The sequence below is a fragment of the Neltuma alba genome, unplaced genomic scaffold, assembly GCF_004799145.2.
Source record: "Neltuma alba isolate B1F8T4 unplaced genomic scaffold, ASM479914v2 tig00012465_pilon, whole genome shotgun sequence".
NCBI lineage: Eukaryota > Viridiplantae > Streptophyta > Magnoliopsida > Fabales > Fabaceae > Neltuma > Neltuma alba.
The window spans coordinates 246,164-259,325 of record NW_021636941.1 but is presented as its reverse complement, the minus strand read 5'-3'; the positions used below and the strand labels follow the sequence as shown (position 1 = coordinate 259,325).

Here is a 13,162-nt window from a genome sequence, read left to right as displayed (position 1 = left end):
ATTAGCGTTAATTCTTACACTGCTAATTTTTCATTGCTTGGCTTTTCTAAATTATTTGAGTTTAGCTTGATGACCATTCTTCAGCAATAATGTTCATTTTGTATATTTGGTTTTTAATTTTCATTTTGTGTGCTTAATTTTGAAGAACATGTTGGCACGGTGTGTGTGATTAATATATGAAATAAGTCTTATATATAGAACTAATATTAACTACTCAACTACATTTTTACATTAAGGAGCGGAGGAGTATTATATTGGGCTAGACAACTTATAGTTTTGTGGAAAAGCAACTGGAAACAAAGTTCAAGGGTTCTGATTAGTTCGATTTGGGTTGAAAACCGAACCGAACCAAAACAATCGGTTAGACAACACTTTGGAACCAATGCAATTTAAGGTGAGATGGGTTTATTATCAGTTTTAGAATCTTTGGTCAGTTTATACTTAGGGTTGATGATGAGGAGAAAATATTAATTAACTTTGTGTGTGTATGTGTGTGTGTGTTGGGGGTAATGTTAGGATTCTGAAATCACACTTTGTTAATCTGTGAACACGTACACTTGTTTTAATTCGTTTGTAATGTGTCGGAGGAAAAAGTCAAACCACACCAATTATTGAGTGTTAATTATTAATACTACTAATTGATTATATAATCCATAAGCTTAATCATCTGACATGCATGGAAACTCCTACTCTAAAGCAAATAAATAAAGTCTAGCTTAATTAACATAACTTAATTATTAGATTCTCTTAACCTTTCTCTCTCGCACACACACCAGCTATATGTTAGACACTGTATTAAAAGGAGAGATTCTTTGCCCTTTCAACTTCAAACCAAGTATATACTACACATATATAACCCAAGATGCAGTTTTTTTTTTCCCCTTTTTTTAATGAAAAGACCAATAAGACCCTTTGAACTTCTTACAAGAAATGATTTTTAACATATCTGCTACTTAATTGATATGACAGTACATATTATTCCTTGAATATATATGTTAACGGCTTGAGACCCACCTTGACAGATGAAATTTGCTATTAACAGCTTGATATTAATAATCAGTTTGAAAAAAAAAAGTCAAAGAACAATGTCATTTTGTATCGTATCATTAATTTGTGTTCATACTTCATTCCGATAATTTTGTTATTTATATCAGCTTAGCTGTGCATGCATATGTATAAATACCCATGTGCTAGATTGTCTTCGCCAGAGAAGTCAGATACTTCGATCTAACAAAAGTTGTTAATCACAGAGATTACAGAGAGAGCAAAGACAAAGAAGATATAATTGAAGATATTCTGTGAACAATAAAACTGGGATTATATAAGTTGCAGGCCCAGTACATGCTACTAGGAAAATACATGAAGTTAAAATTTTCACTGCTACATCTTAATATTTAGATAAGTAATTAATAAGGTATTAGGGAAAGGCCATTCATTCTGAATTCCCAAAAATGCCCTTCAGAACGACCAACTTTTCTCTGGATAGAGGCTTTTCTTAGTCAGACATGGATTAACGATCTTGAAGACATAGCTAGCATCTGCATGATCTGATCTTAATGATCATTTCTGGTGCTTGGAGGTTGAGTTTCTGTCTTTCTGGGACGAGAAAGAATGGCATCAATGGCTTCTTTTACTTGAGAAATATCAGGTGCTTTTCCTCCTTGGACTGGCCAAAATTCATCAGTTGCCAGTACCTGCACCACCCAGAAACAAATTTACCAAGTCAGTGTCACACAGAAAGATATTTTGAAGGAACTGCAAAACTAAACAGAAGAAGATGAAAGAGAGTGTTTAACTCCCACCTTCACTTGCAATTGAAGAAACTTCACATAACTAATGGCTTTCTCCAGCATGGTCACCAAATCAACCTGTTAATATTGTTCATTATTACAAAATTAATGCAAAGTTCCAAGTATTTCTGCAAGAAAAGGAGCGAATGAAGAAAGCATCTCGGAGAAGTTGAAAAGAAAAAGAAAATACCAACCTTGGAGCCATTAGGAACTAGTTCTTGAAGTATCTTGAGTCGCTCGCTTATCCTCTCTCTTCTGTTCTGCAAGACAAACATTCTATCTACCATGAACCACACATATTTTAACTTTGCTTAATCTGTAATCAAAAAATCGTTGTACAGATGAAACATAGTTAATTTGGCTTAGAAGACAAGCAAACCTTGGCTGCTACACTCTGAGGATCCTTAGATGGGTTTGACTTTGTTGGTTTTGGTGTTTTACTTGCAGCACCACTAGCAGTGCATTGCTTCTTTGAGGCTTGCGCGCTCTCTCCCTGGAAAAACAGAAAAATTGATCTCAGAATTCATCATTTGTAACATCTAATTAGTGTTCTCTGTCAGGATAATTCAAACACAGAAAATGCAGTTTTTTTCTTTTCTGGAAGAAATACCATTGAAGGGCGCTTATGGAAGGATGCTTCTTTTGCTCTTGGTGAAGAATCCTGAAGGCTACCATCAGAAGGAACATTTGGTTCAGAGTATAGCCACCCATATGATGAACTCTCACCTTGCTGCTGCTGCTCTTTTGGTCCTCCATAGCCACTAGCAGTTTGAATGCAATTAAAATCCTGAATCAGTCTTGATGGGTCTGAATTGCTTCTGTGACTGATCTGATTCCACTGATGAAAGCCACTATTCTCCCACAAACAGTACTCTTTCTGCTGAAAGCTAAGCAAAGATTCACCACCATTAATGACAGCACTGTACCCACCATTGGCTTTGAAGTTGATGAGAGATTTTGTTTCCTCTGGATCATTGCTTGTGGCCTTATAAACAAACCCATTTCCAGTCCCACTCATAGGAGGAGAAGGAGAATATTGGGTTATGGCAGAATCGTTGCTAAACGCATGTTCTTCACCGCGTACAGAGTTGTGGTACTCAAGCGACATTGTCAGAAACACAATTCAAAAGAAAAGCTTTGAAGGGGTTTGAAATATGTATGCATGAGAGAGAGCTAGTAAAGCAGGGCTATTTGTAGATGCTTAAGAGTTCAACTCAATTCTAATTTCTAAATAAGGAAGATGAGGTTAAGACAACTAAAAAAAGTTCAACTTTATGGAAGAAATCCAATAAACTAATGGGAACAAGAAATCAAAATCTAATAGTAAAATACTAGAGTTGGTTTTATCAATTTGCAGAATCATTAATTAATGGAGTCTCATTGGGATTGTTAGCTGGCAGAGAGTGAAGAAGCAGAAGAGAAGATAAAATTAAAAGAGCAAAAGGGCCGCCGTATCATTCGCAAAACCCACGTCTCTTTTGATTCCCATTTTGAGGTTTTCAAGTCTCGCTTTGATGATCAAACTTCGGTGGTGGGGTGGCTTCTTACATGCTTCGTTTGGATTCTAATTCTAATACCTAAGCACGTGGACTTAGACTCTGAATTTATTTTATCAAATGGTACATTCTGTGCAGCTGTCTCTCAACTAGTTTTAAGGAACAAGTTTATGTGACACTGATTGACATGAAGGGTTTTGTCTCCTTCAATTTGATTGCTCACTGAAATCTATATGTATGATTGTTTTTTGGATATGAAAGCAAAAGATATTTTAAACGTTGGCTACGTATTTATGTACGTATGTGTAGGTGTATATATATGCATATACGAGCTTAATTCCAATTTCTAAATCCTCTGTGACCCCTCTATCATCCAAGTTGTTCTGATATGCTTCTTCTTCATTTAGCCCCTCACACAAGTTCTCCATCTCCTTTCATTGATTATCGTCATTCAATTTTATTTATGTTATTTTACTATTATTCAAATAAAAATATGAATATCATTTTTATACCACAAACCTTCCCCGTTGCCTTCTACTGTGATTTTATCTCCCATCCTAAATACAGGAATTAGATAATGAGTTTGTTTTGGTTTTAAATATAAAATATAAATCTGCCTCTTAAATTTATCACTCTTTCCTTAAAATATTCTTATTGATTGCACATAGTAAGGGGGTTTCCATTAAATAATAGTTATAATGCACATAATTATGAAAGGTATTTTAAAAAAGATAATATACATTGTTATAAATAACTAATTTAACTAATATCATTAATATCTGTAAACTGGAGCAAATGCACTAATGGTAATCTAAGTCCAAATTGCTTATAGTGAGTCCTTCATCAGCACCCTAAACACATTAAGATTGACCGATTTTGTTCAGCAGCATGTCATATTGTCATTGGTGCCGCTCTGTCTACTTCTCATTAGGATCTGAAGATGGTCAACTAACTTGTTCAGGAAGTCGCATGATTATTCATGACGATTTTTTTTAAAAAAAAAATCTAAGTAGGCAAACTCAAGATGATTCTCATTCCTCTATCTCAAGTCTTAGGAAATGTTAACGTAATCAAATGAGAGTTGGTACAACTACGGTTGATTTGGGGTAGTTTTTTTAATTTTCCTATATATATATTCATATATAAACCATTTCAAATTGAATGCAATGCATGGCACATTTTATGTTCAGTTTTGCTTCTTGTTTTCTATCTTCATTGTGCCTCCTTACAATCTTCTCCGCCCAACCGTGATTAATTCTTTCACATTCTCTTAACATTCTCATTTCCATTTTATTTTCATGCCCAACAATCAAAATTTTAAATAAGTAAACTTCAATTTCAATGGCAAAACCAAAAACGAAAGAAAACTTCAATCTTTAGCTCAGCTCAAGATCTCGTTATCTAAATATTCATGCTAGTAATCAGGGGATTCCCGGCCTTATTGGAGCTAGTTAGTTTTAATACGGAATGTAAAATATTAATCCATTTCATCTTTCATATTTATTATTTTTTAAAATTAATTTATTTAACTTATAAAATAATATATAGTCTAATATTATATGAGTATTTTTGGGTGATTATATTACATTTATTAAAATTAAATAATTTATTGAGTTTTATTAATATAATGTTACACATGCTTGGAAGGGGCTAATTTTCCCTCACAACATAGCAAACCAATGTCCGAATCCCTGTTAGGAGATGTACTCACATTAATGTCTATCTGTAATAATATCTCAAATAAGATTGCTTTCAACAAAATGATATCCATGCGTACAGAAATAAATGTTACACACACCCACAATTTAAATTAAATTTAATGCCACTTAAGATAAGAATGAAATTGCATTATTAAAAAACAGATTTTGTCATCAATATTATTAGTAACATTAAGTATAAACTATTATATGCAAATTATGAGTAGTATGACATTTTTATTTTCAAATAATGTAACGGCCACCTCATTCATCAAAAGTATATAGATTACAGAAGATGGGTAGTGTGAAACTCAAACTGAACAAGTGACCGTATGAAGCATTTACTTCCACAGATTCCTGTAGATTGAATTTTTAAAACCAAGGATGAATATTTGTGGTCAACTTAATACTTCTTAATGCCTTTTATCTTCCCTTTTTTTTTTTTTTTTCCTTTTTGGGGTTGGAGTTTTTTTTGGGGGGGGGTCCTAATAGACAGTTAAGGATATCTTTTATATAGGCAAAGAAGATGATGATCCACATGTTTTGCTGTAAAGATAATGCATAACTTTTGGGACAAAGAGAGCAAAAATCAGAGCTGGCATTGGGAAAACCAGCAGTTCCATGTCTCAAGGAGACTGTCTTATTTAAGTGTATGGACTTTGGAAACTCCTTTATTTATTAATTAAATGCCCTTTTGCCTTATCTCTCAAATTTCCCATGCTGCTTCCATCCTCCACTGATTAAATTAAGAGGGCTAACTCCTTGCACCAGTTAATCTATACAAATAGTACGAGTGGATAATTTAAAATAATTTTGAAGAAAGTAAAATAACGTTTGTTAACACTTAACGTATTATTTTTTAAAAATGTTTTGAGGTTACAATGGTTTTATGAGTGTGTAACTGTGTATACATCTTATTAGCATTAAAAAATCACTTTCATGAATAAAGTGATTTATTCTTTTTTTTTTTAATTTCTCAATTTCATACTGATAAAGTAGCTTTTTTTTTTGGCCATTCATACTGATAAAGTAGCTACCCTTTACAGCTGCAGAAGATCAAATATACCACTATCCTCCTATTTATAAAGCCAAAAGGCGTCACAGAAGAGTAATAAGGTCCAACATGAACAAAATAAGGGGTAGGGTGCCCAATACTGTCCCTACAACACACAACTCAAACAGTTATTATAACATTTTAGCCTGATACATGACAAACGACAATCAATACTTTCTAAACTATCATGCCACGACATATTGTTTTCCTTGAAAAAGGCCCAAGTTGATTGCATTATGGACAGGGAAAGAAGGGAAAACCACATAGGAACAGCATATGGACATCGAACAAAAAGATTACGGATGGCCACATCTCTGAAATTCAGCAGCAACAGTCAGGAAGCATTTAAGGTGATTTATACAGATAACATCTACTGAGTTCCCTAATAAGTAATAAATCGTCCCTTTTATTTTTAACAGACCTCTAAAATACGCCACTACCATACAAATTCCTTCATTGCACCAATTTATTGCGCCACTGAACACCTAGGCTGGCTGACAGGAAATGGCAATGCAACAAAAGGAGGGGCTTGATTATGGCCGACAGGAAATGGCAATGCAACAAAAGGAGGGGCTTGATTAAGCGGAAGTGCAGCAGCTGGCAGCCTGAAATATTTTCCACAGAAATACATTCAAATTAGTCATATAGCATGCTTCTACACCAGTAAGTAACATTTGCTAGCCATCTTAAAAAGTTGTGTTCTACACCAATATAGAATGCACCTGAGGCCACAAAAGATATGGATAGAAAAAAGAAACATGCATTCTTTTTTTATTTGGTGTAAGAGAAACACGCATTCTAAAAGCTCAATGAATATTCGCTTCTACAAAAGATAACTTTATTCATCAAAGTCTCATGTTTTGTGCCCCACAGCCTTTTTAGCCCATTCCTATTCCAAAAGAATCCCGATTCTACAAGAATGCTTTCGTACCAAACACTTCGTTTCGGTTAAACTCTTTTCTGGTTATGCGTTAGCCACTCCAATCAAATAACATAAGTAACCATATACATCTGTTGATAAATACTCAGAACACGTCATTAATAATTCCACCTCACATGACTTGCGGTGGAAGGTAGTCAAAGGCAAAGGTGCCTCTAAAGTGCTAGATCTCTGAAGCGCCTTAGACGAAAGGTAAGAAGGAAAAGCACACACCCAAGTAAAGTGAGGTGCTTGAATAAGAAAATAAACGTTATATAAAAAGAATAGAAAAATGTGACCTGACATGATATCATTATATATGGAAAACTAAAATAAATCACTGATGTACATTTCCGGCTAATTTTGAAATGTGTGTATCTTAAAGCCTTTGTAGACCCTGTGCAATAATATGGGGTTCATTTCCATTGCCCAAAAGAAAATAACAGAATCTACACTGCAAAGAGGGCTTAAAATCCTGAAACAGGACACAAGGATTGGATTCTTGTTAAGTTTTGATCTTCAACTAGGACAAGTGGAAAAGCAACAACTGGCAACCAGAAGAACGAGAAACACGAGTAAAATTCATTATTTCAAACTAATCAAAATCTATTCAGCTGCATATTCTCTGCAAAACTCAAAAACATTCTTTCCCTGAGATTATTCTGTCTTAGAACTCTTTTCCTTTCCCTAAATCATGACAGTTGTAAGCCTGTAACAGAGGCATTGCGAAATCAAGACACATCAAAGGAAGACAGGCCAAGAAACTATTCAACTATCCTTGACTTAAATTACCTTGAACTGCCTTGGTCTAAAAATCAAATGCGAAGTCGCTAACCTCCACAGAACTACCTTGGAAGTTAGCATTCTTAACAAATACAGATAAACTGAATACCATATTAAAGCAGTAGTCCAGTAAAGCTATTACTTTGTTGAAACATAAGTTGTGGCCAACAAAAGTCATCAATCCTCATGGAAATAGATCCTAAACGTATCATATATTTGCTCTGTTTAAATCTAAATAGCTACCAGAAACAATGGCCTTATTCATGGATGCAGAATTTGAAACGCCCTTCATATGTTTGTTTCATCTCAGAAGTTTTGTTCCTTTATTCTTTTCTTTAACTCATGTCTATTGCAATAGGGGCCTCGGCAATATCAAAACATATCAAAAGGAGAATGTCCAGTGAATTTACAGGTTATATAAAGAAACACAATCTTATATGTTCTTCTCATGTCCAATGTGTTTTTTAAGATTGCTGGATGGTTACACAGCACTATAGATTAGCTTTTGCCACACGGAACCCCTGTCAGCAAGCGTCAAGGTGAAGTAATTGGAGCTAAACTTAAAAGGCAACGTTTCAAATAAATCATGCTTCCAGCATGGAAGCAGCAGACCAAAATAACTTTCGGTAACTGAGTGAAACAAGGGGGACCCAAAAAAAGACTTTTTCTTTTCTGCCATTTTTTATGCACTTAATAAGTTACACACTAAAATCTAGAAGCGGCAAAAAGTATAGCCAAGTAAATATATAGCAGACAAGAAAAATGATAGCAGAATTACTAAATAAAAGGTTTAAAATATTAAGGAACCTTACACAGAATCCATACGGGACTTCTTATTAGCCTTTTTCTTGTTCTTTTTGCGTTTCTTCAAACTTGAACTATCATCAATATGCTGTGGTTCACCTGCTTGCTGAGATAGATTTGAAAGTTTCGAGTCTTCAGGGCACTTTTCTAGTTTTGACATCCAGTATTCTTGTTGAAGCCCTCTAGAAGAGCACTCAGGAAGTGTAACTTCAAATCTGTTACTATTTTCATTATTATTAACTGTCACAGAAGCTGCATTAACAGACACACATCCTGAGTTCGCTATGTGTGAAACAGTACTTGCACGTTGTGAGCCCTTCACATTGTTGATTGCAGCATAAAACTTCAATTTTGACTTTATTACCTCCGAAAGACGTATTCCGGACCTAGAATCAGCTGCATTCCAAAATTAATTAATAGTTACAAAGAATGTCACCACATAATTAACCATAAACAAAACTGTACCTACTTAGATTTGAAAGAATAGCAGTTCGTGCAGCCAATTGCTCAGCCTCCTTTTTGGTTCTAGCTGGATCACCAGTGTAGGATTTACCATTGAAAACCAAAGATGATACAAAAAAAGGATTTCCTTTCTGCTGAACAGTGTGATATGTAACTTTATCCAGATTCATCTTGGCAGCAAATTCATTCAAGATGGACTTGAAAACCATAGTTTTCTGGAAGATAATCACAAAGTGAAATCACATAAGATTAATAACACTAAATGCAACATCAGAACATTACCAATCAACACTTTGGAAGATTACTTGTGCACAACAAACATTAAGAAATTGCAGCAAGCTTAAGGATATGTCAAATAGATTCACGAAAGTCCAGAAATAGACAAACAGTTCAGCAGTGAAAATAATTGTATCCCAAAAATACGAATGCTTTAGACTGAAGAAATGAGTTGTTCCTCTTTCTCATCATTCATCCACAACGCACACGCCTAAGTTGATCTAGAATGGCTTCAATAGGCTAAAAGATCATGTTAAAATGGTTTATATAACCACCAGCACACGAATGACCAAACTTCTGAACTCTTAAGTATTTGACAAAACAGATCTTCTAAAATGACAAGTGGTAGAAAACAGATTTTACAACTTATATCATACTAAACACATTAAAGCCATTCAATTATACATGAGGCTATAGTCAAATGCTATCCATGAATTATGCAAGACAAGTTTACATCAAAAGTTTAATTTTATACAAAGTAAGAAACCTAAGAATTTATAATGGCCTGTTTAGGAGGAAGAATTAATTTTGACCGAAAGGAAGGTAAGGAAAGGGAAGGGAAGGGAAAAATTCTAGACACTGACATGTTGGAACTTGGCTATGCAATGGAATGGAAGATGATTTGATGGGAAAATTTATGGTTGGAAGGCTGAAAATGATAATAATATAGATACGGAAAAAAGTCCAAATGACCATATCATTCTCAATGAGAAAATATAATATTATTTATTAAATATTTTTTCCTTTCAAAAAGAATTGTCTAACCCTTCCCTTTAATAGATCGACAATTGGATCCTACTTCTCCCAAACACCAGAAGTAGCCAAACCAAAAGAACGCACCATGAAGTATTGAGGATGGAGGACTGAATATGTGTTTAGGTGGAAACCAAACCGCAGTTTTAAAAGTGATTTTACGGCACACCAAGTGAATATGTAAGATGAGTTTTGTTTCGATTCATATAAAAGCAGTTTTTAAAAGTGCTTTTTGCTGATTCCAAACACCCCCCTGATCGGCGAAGGTGTTGAGGTGCCAATTCAGGCCACCATCATTACCTTTTTCCTATCAAGACTTTCTCCATGTTTGAGCCACATGAAAACTTTTCTAGTTTGGTTATTTATCAAATGAAAGACAGGTATGGGCTCAATAGACGAATCTTTTGGAAAATTTGGTGGCTTTACTAGTTTTCTACCTCCTACTAGGGTGGGTGTTAATGAACAATAGATTCCGCTTTATTTTATCAGTGTGGTCATCCATCAAGCTTCAGATAGAACGCCTCATAAAACACTGGTCAGGATTTTATTTATTTTGAGAAGCAAAGTCGTCTGTCAGATTTTCCTACTCCTGTCTGAAAATTGGTTCTCACTTGAAATTAGGTTCCAGGCAAAATGGGGCACCCAAACGTTTTACAGGAGGGAAAGGAAGCCCTATTCCTTTTCCAGCCCCAAATTTTCAGTGTAACAAACAGGCCCTAAAAGAACTCATTTCATACACAATGGGGAGCGGACAATGTGATAGCAATAGACATGATATGCAATAAGAGAGACAAAAAGAGAGAAATTGTGCAATTGAAATTGTAGTGAAAAATACGCCTATTGAAATCATAATCCTAAGCCAACAGACCTCAAAAATATCAGGAAGCCCTTCATCTTTAATCTTTGACACTATCTGCTCATATGCAAGTTTGGCAGCATCCTGTTCAGCTGCTTTTCGGACAGAAAAAACATCTTTAGAAGTATAGCACTTTCCATCAACGCACACCGTAGACCTAAACTTTGGGGCGTGCGCAACTCCTTCATTGACAGTTTGATAAACGGGTAGTGGCATGTTTGCCCTTTGAGCATATTCTTGTAACCGATTTTTGTGCATCAAATGTTCTGGAATAGCTGGAGAGATACAATTCATAGGATTAAAAATCCTTTCTGCGTTAGAAGTGTACTTAGAAGCAAGTTAGAATTGTCATATGATGATAAAAAATTCAACTACAATGAACTCATTTTATGTGCAAAAAATCAATAGAAACCAACCATAAAACTCGCATGGATTTTCCTACTATGTGCTGTAAGCAACGCTCAAAGTAAGCTGGGGTTGTAAAAATTTTCCCAAAAAAAAATAATAATAATAATTTTTGCCCAAAATATTCTTGCAAAGCTCCGCAGAAATCATATTCAAGTCACCTTCGCATATAATGACTGATAAAATCATATTCAAGTTACCTCCGCATATAAGGACTTGTAATAAAAACATTTATTCGGCAAAAAAAAAGAAAACAACAACAAAAGAGCAAGATACTTTCTCTTTCACAAGTGAAAGTAAAACATAGCTTTTGAATTTAAAATACTAGTAGTTTTTTTTTTTTTTTGGTTTGGGGGCGTGGGGGAATAGATAACGATGTAACTTTCCAGTATCCAAATAAATTCACAACATTAACGACTACTCGGCAGTAGAGGATGCTTGGAAATGGGAAAGTACCATATCAATCATATGAAAACAAAAATTTCAGAATCAATTCCCTTGCAGAGCAAGAAAACGGAGCTGGTAATGAAACCCAAAAAGAAAACTCACAAGGGCCAGGCGAAGTGAGCTGAGCTGATGTAGAAGGTCCAGGTGCAGAAGAAGACGGAGCAGGAAACGGGGCCCCGCGCTGGGCTGAAGAAAGTGAAGAAGAAGGCTGAGCTGAATGGGGCATTTTGAATGTAAAGCTCGGATGCTGCATATTCATGGGCCTCGGCGCAGCCATGAGCGCGTGAGTGCGTAAGAGTGCAATTCAGAAGGATGGAGGGAGAATGCGGGAGCCAACTAGGGTTCTAAACCCTCTCTGCAAATGCAACGATGTTAACTTCCCCTCTCGTCAGCAGATGCCATGCTTGTTGCTCTCCGAATTTGAAGGGGAAATAATAATAATAATAAGGGAAAATTTGGTCAAAAGACACTTAAATAACCCAAATTCTTATTTGAATCGTTAAATTTGTCAAAATTTTAATTAGATTACATGATTCAAAGAAAAATTTTAAAATTTCATGAAATGATTCTAATGACCATTTCATTAGAAACCAAAAGAATTAACATGTTTAATTTTGTAATTAACACATTTTAATTCTAAATTAACAACATTTTGAATACATAATAAAATTACAATAAGTTTTTAAATAAAACTTTACCATGATACAATATTGAATATTGAGATGTTCTATTTTATAGTGACCGCGATTCATTTTTTATCTCTATAACACTTTTGCAATAAGTCTTTGAATAAACTTAACCACAATACAATCTTAAAAAACAAGTTAACATGTTCTATTTCATGTTTAAATACATTTCAAATGTTATATTTCATAGTTAAACACGTTTTAATTCTAAATTAATATATTCCTGTCTTCATAATATGCTTGTAATAAGTCTTTAAACAACACTTTATCACAATATAACATTAAAAATTGGCATTTTCTATTTTGTAGTTAACAGATTTTAATTATAAATTAATAACTTTTTGTTAGGATAAAACTATTAGGATTAAAGGATTAGGATTTAATATTAAGGGGGTGTTTGGATAGAAACCAAACCATGGTTTCAGAAGTAAATATATGGAGGAAATTACCTCGTTTTGCGGAAAAGTGCTTCTGAAACCATGGTTTTGGATTTCCCAAACACCCCCTAAAACTAACTCATCGTTGCCTTTTTGATCAATTTTTTGACTTAGTAATGATAGATACTAAGTTCCTTCCTTTAGAGCTCTTGCACAATGCAAGAATGATAGAAAATCTTAATCTTTCTAAGTTTATGATGAAAAGAGCATTAGATTTATTTGATAAAATTTTTAAATCTCTTTTCGAGTCATGTGACTTAATTAGGATTTTGACAAATTTAATAACCCAAATAAAGA

The 13,162-nt window shown here is 34.4% G+C and overlaps 2 protein-coding genes across 3 annotated transcripts; both read right to left on the bottom strand.

Annotated features, from left to right (window-relative positions):
- Nucleotides 1–1,553: 1,553 nt before the first annotated feature.
- LOC114727320 (putative transcription factor bHLH086) lies at nucleotides 1,554–2,898 on the bottom strand. The gene is made up of 5 exons (XM_028914017.1): nucleotides 2,401–2,898; nucleotides 2,170–2,283; nucleotides 1,985–2,050; nucleotides 1,803–1,868; nucleotides 1,554–1,694 (listed from the first exon to the last, which is right to left on the bottom strand). The coding sequence occupies exons 1-5, from the start codon at nucleotides 2,896–2,898 to the stop codon at nucleotides 1,554–1,556; spliced, it is 885 nt and encodes a 294-aa protein (XP_028769850.1).
- Nucleotides 2,899–6,189: 3,291 nt separating this feature from the next.
- Nucleotides 6,190–12,092, bottom strand: LOC114727321 (double-stranded RNA-binding protein 4-like). Of its 2 annotated transcripts, none has more exons than XM_028914018.1 (5): nucleotides 11,845–12,092; nucleotides 10,903–11,165; nucleotides 9,013–9,220; nucleotides 8,552–8,939; nucleotides 6,190–6,642 (listed from the first exon to the last, which is right to left on the bottom strand). In XM_028914018.1, exons 1-5 carry the CDS (start codon nucleotides 12,017–12,019, stop codon nucleotides 6,504–6,506), a joined length of 1,173 nt encoding a protein of 390 aa, XP_028769851.1. In that variant the 5' UTR covers nucleotides 12,020–12,092; the 3' UTR covers nucleotides 6,190–6,503. The 2 variants fall into 2 exon arrangements, with proteins under 2 accessions (XP_028769851.1, XP_028769852.1); XM_028914019.1 differs by having other exon boundaries at nucleotides 6,562–6,642; nucleotides 8,547–8,939.
- Between the last annotated feature and the right edge of the window lie 1,070 nt (nucleotides 12,093–13,162).

Coding starts and splice junctions, on each gene's coding strand:
- LOC114727321 (XM_028914018.1), bottom strand. CDS start 12,019: ATGGCTGCGCCGAGGCCCATGAATATGCAGCATCCGAGCTTTACATTC. Junction 11,166..11,844: donor GCTCACTTCGCCTGGCCCTT/GTGAGTTTTCTT, acceptor GTATCTCTCCAG/CTATTCCAGAACATTTGATG. Junction 6,643..8,551: donor AAGTCCCGTATGGATTCTGT/GTAAGGTTCCTT, acceptor AAAATATTTCAG/GCTGCCAGCTGCTGCACTTC.
- LOC114727320 (XM_028914017.1), bottom strand. CDS start 2,898: ATGTCGCTTGAGTACCACAACTCTGTACGCGGTGAAGAACATGCGTTT. Junction 2,284..2,400: donor TCCATAAGCGCCCTTCAATG/GTATTTCTTCCA, acceptor CTGTTTTTCCAG/GGAGAGAGCGCGCAAGCCTC. Junction 2,051..2,169: donor CTCAGAGTGTAGCAGCCAAG/GTTTGCTTGTCT, acceptor TTTGTCTTGCAG/AACAGAAGAGAGAGGATAAG.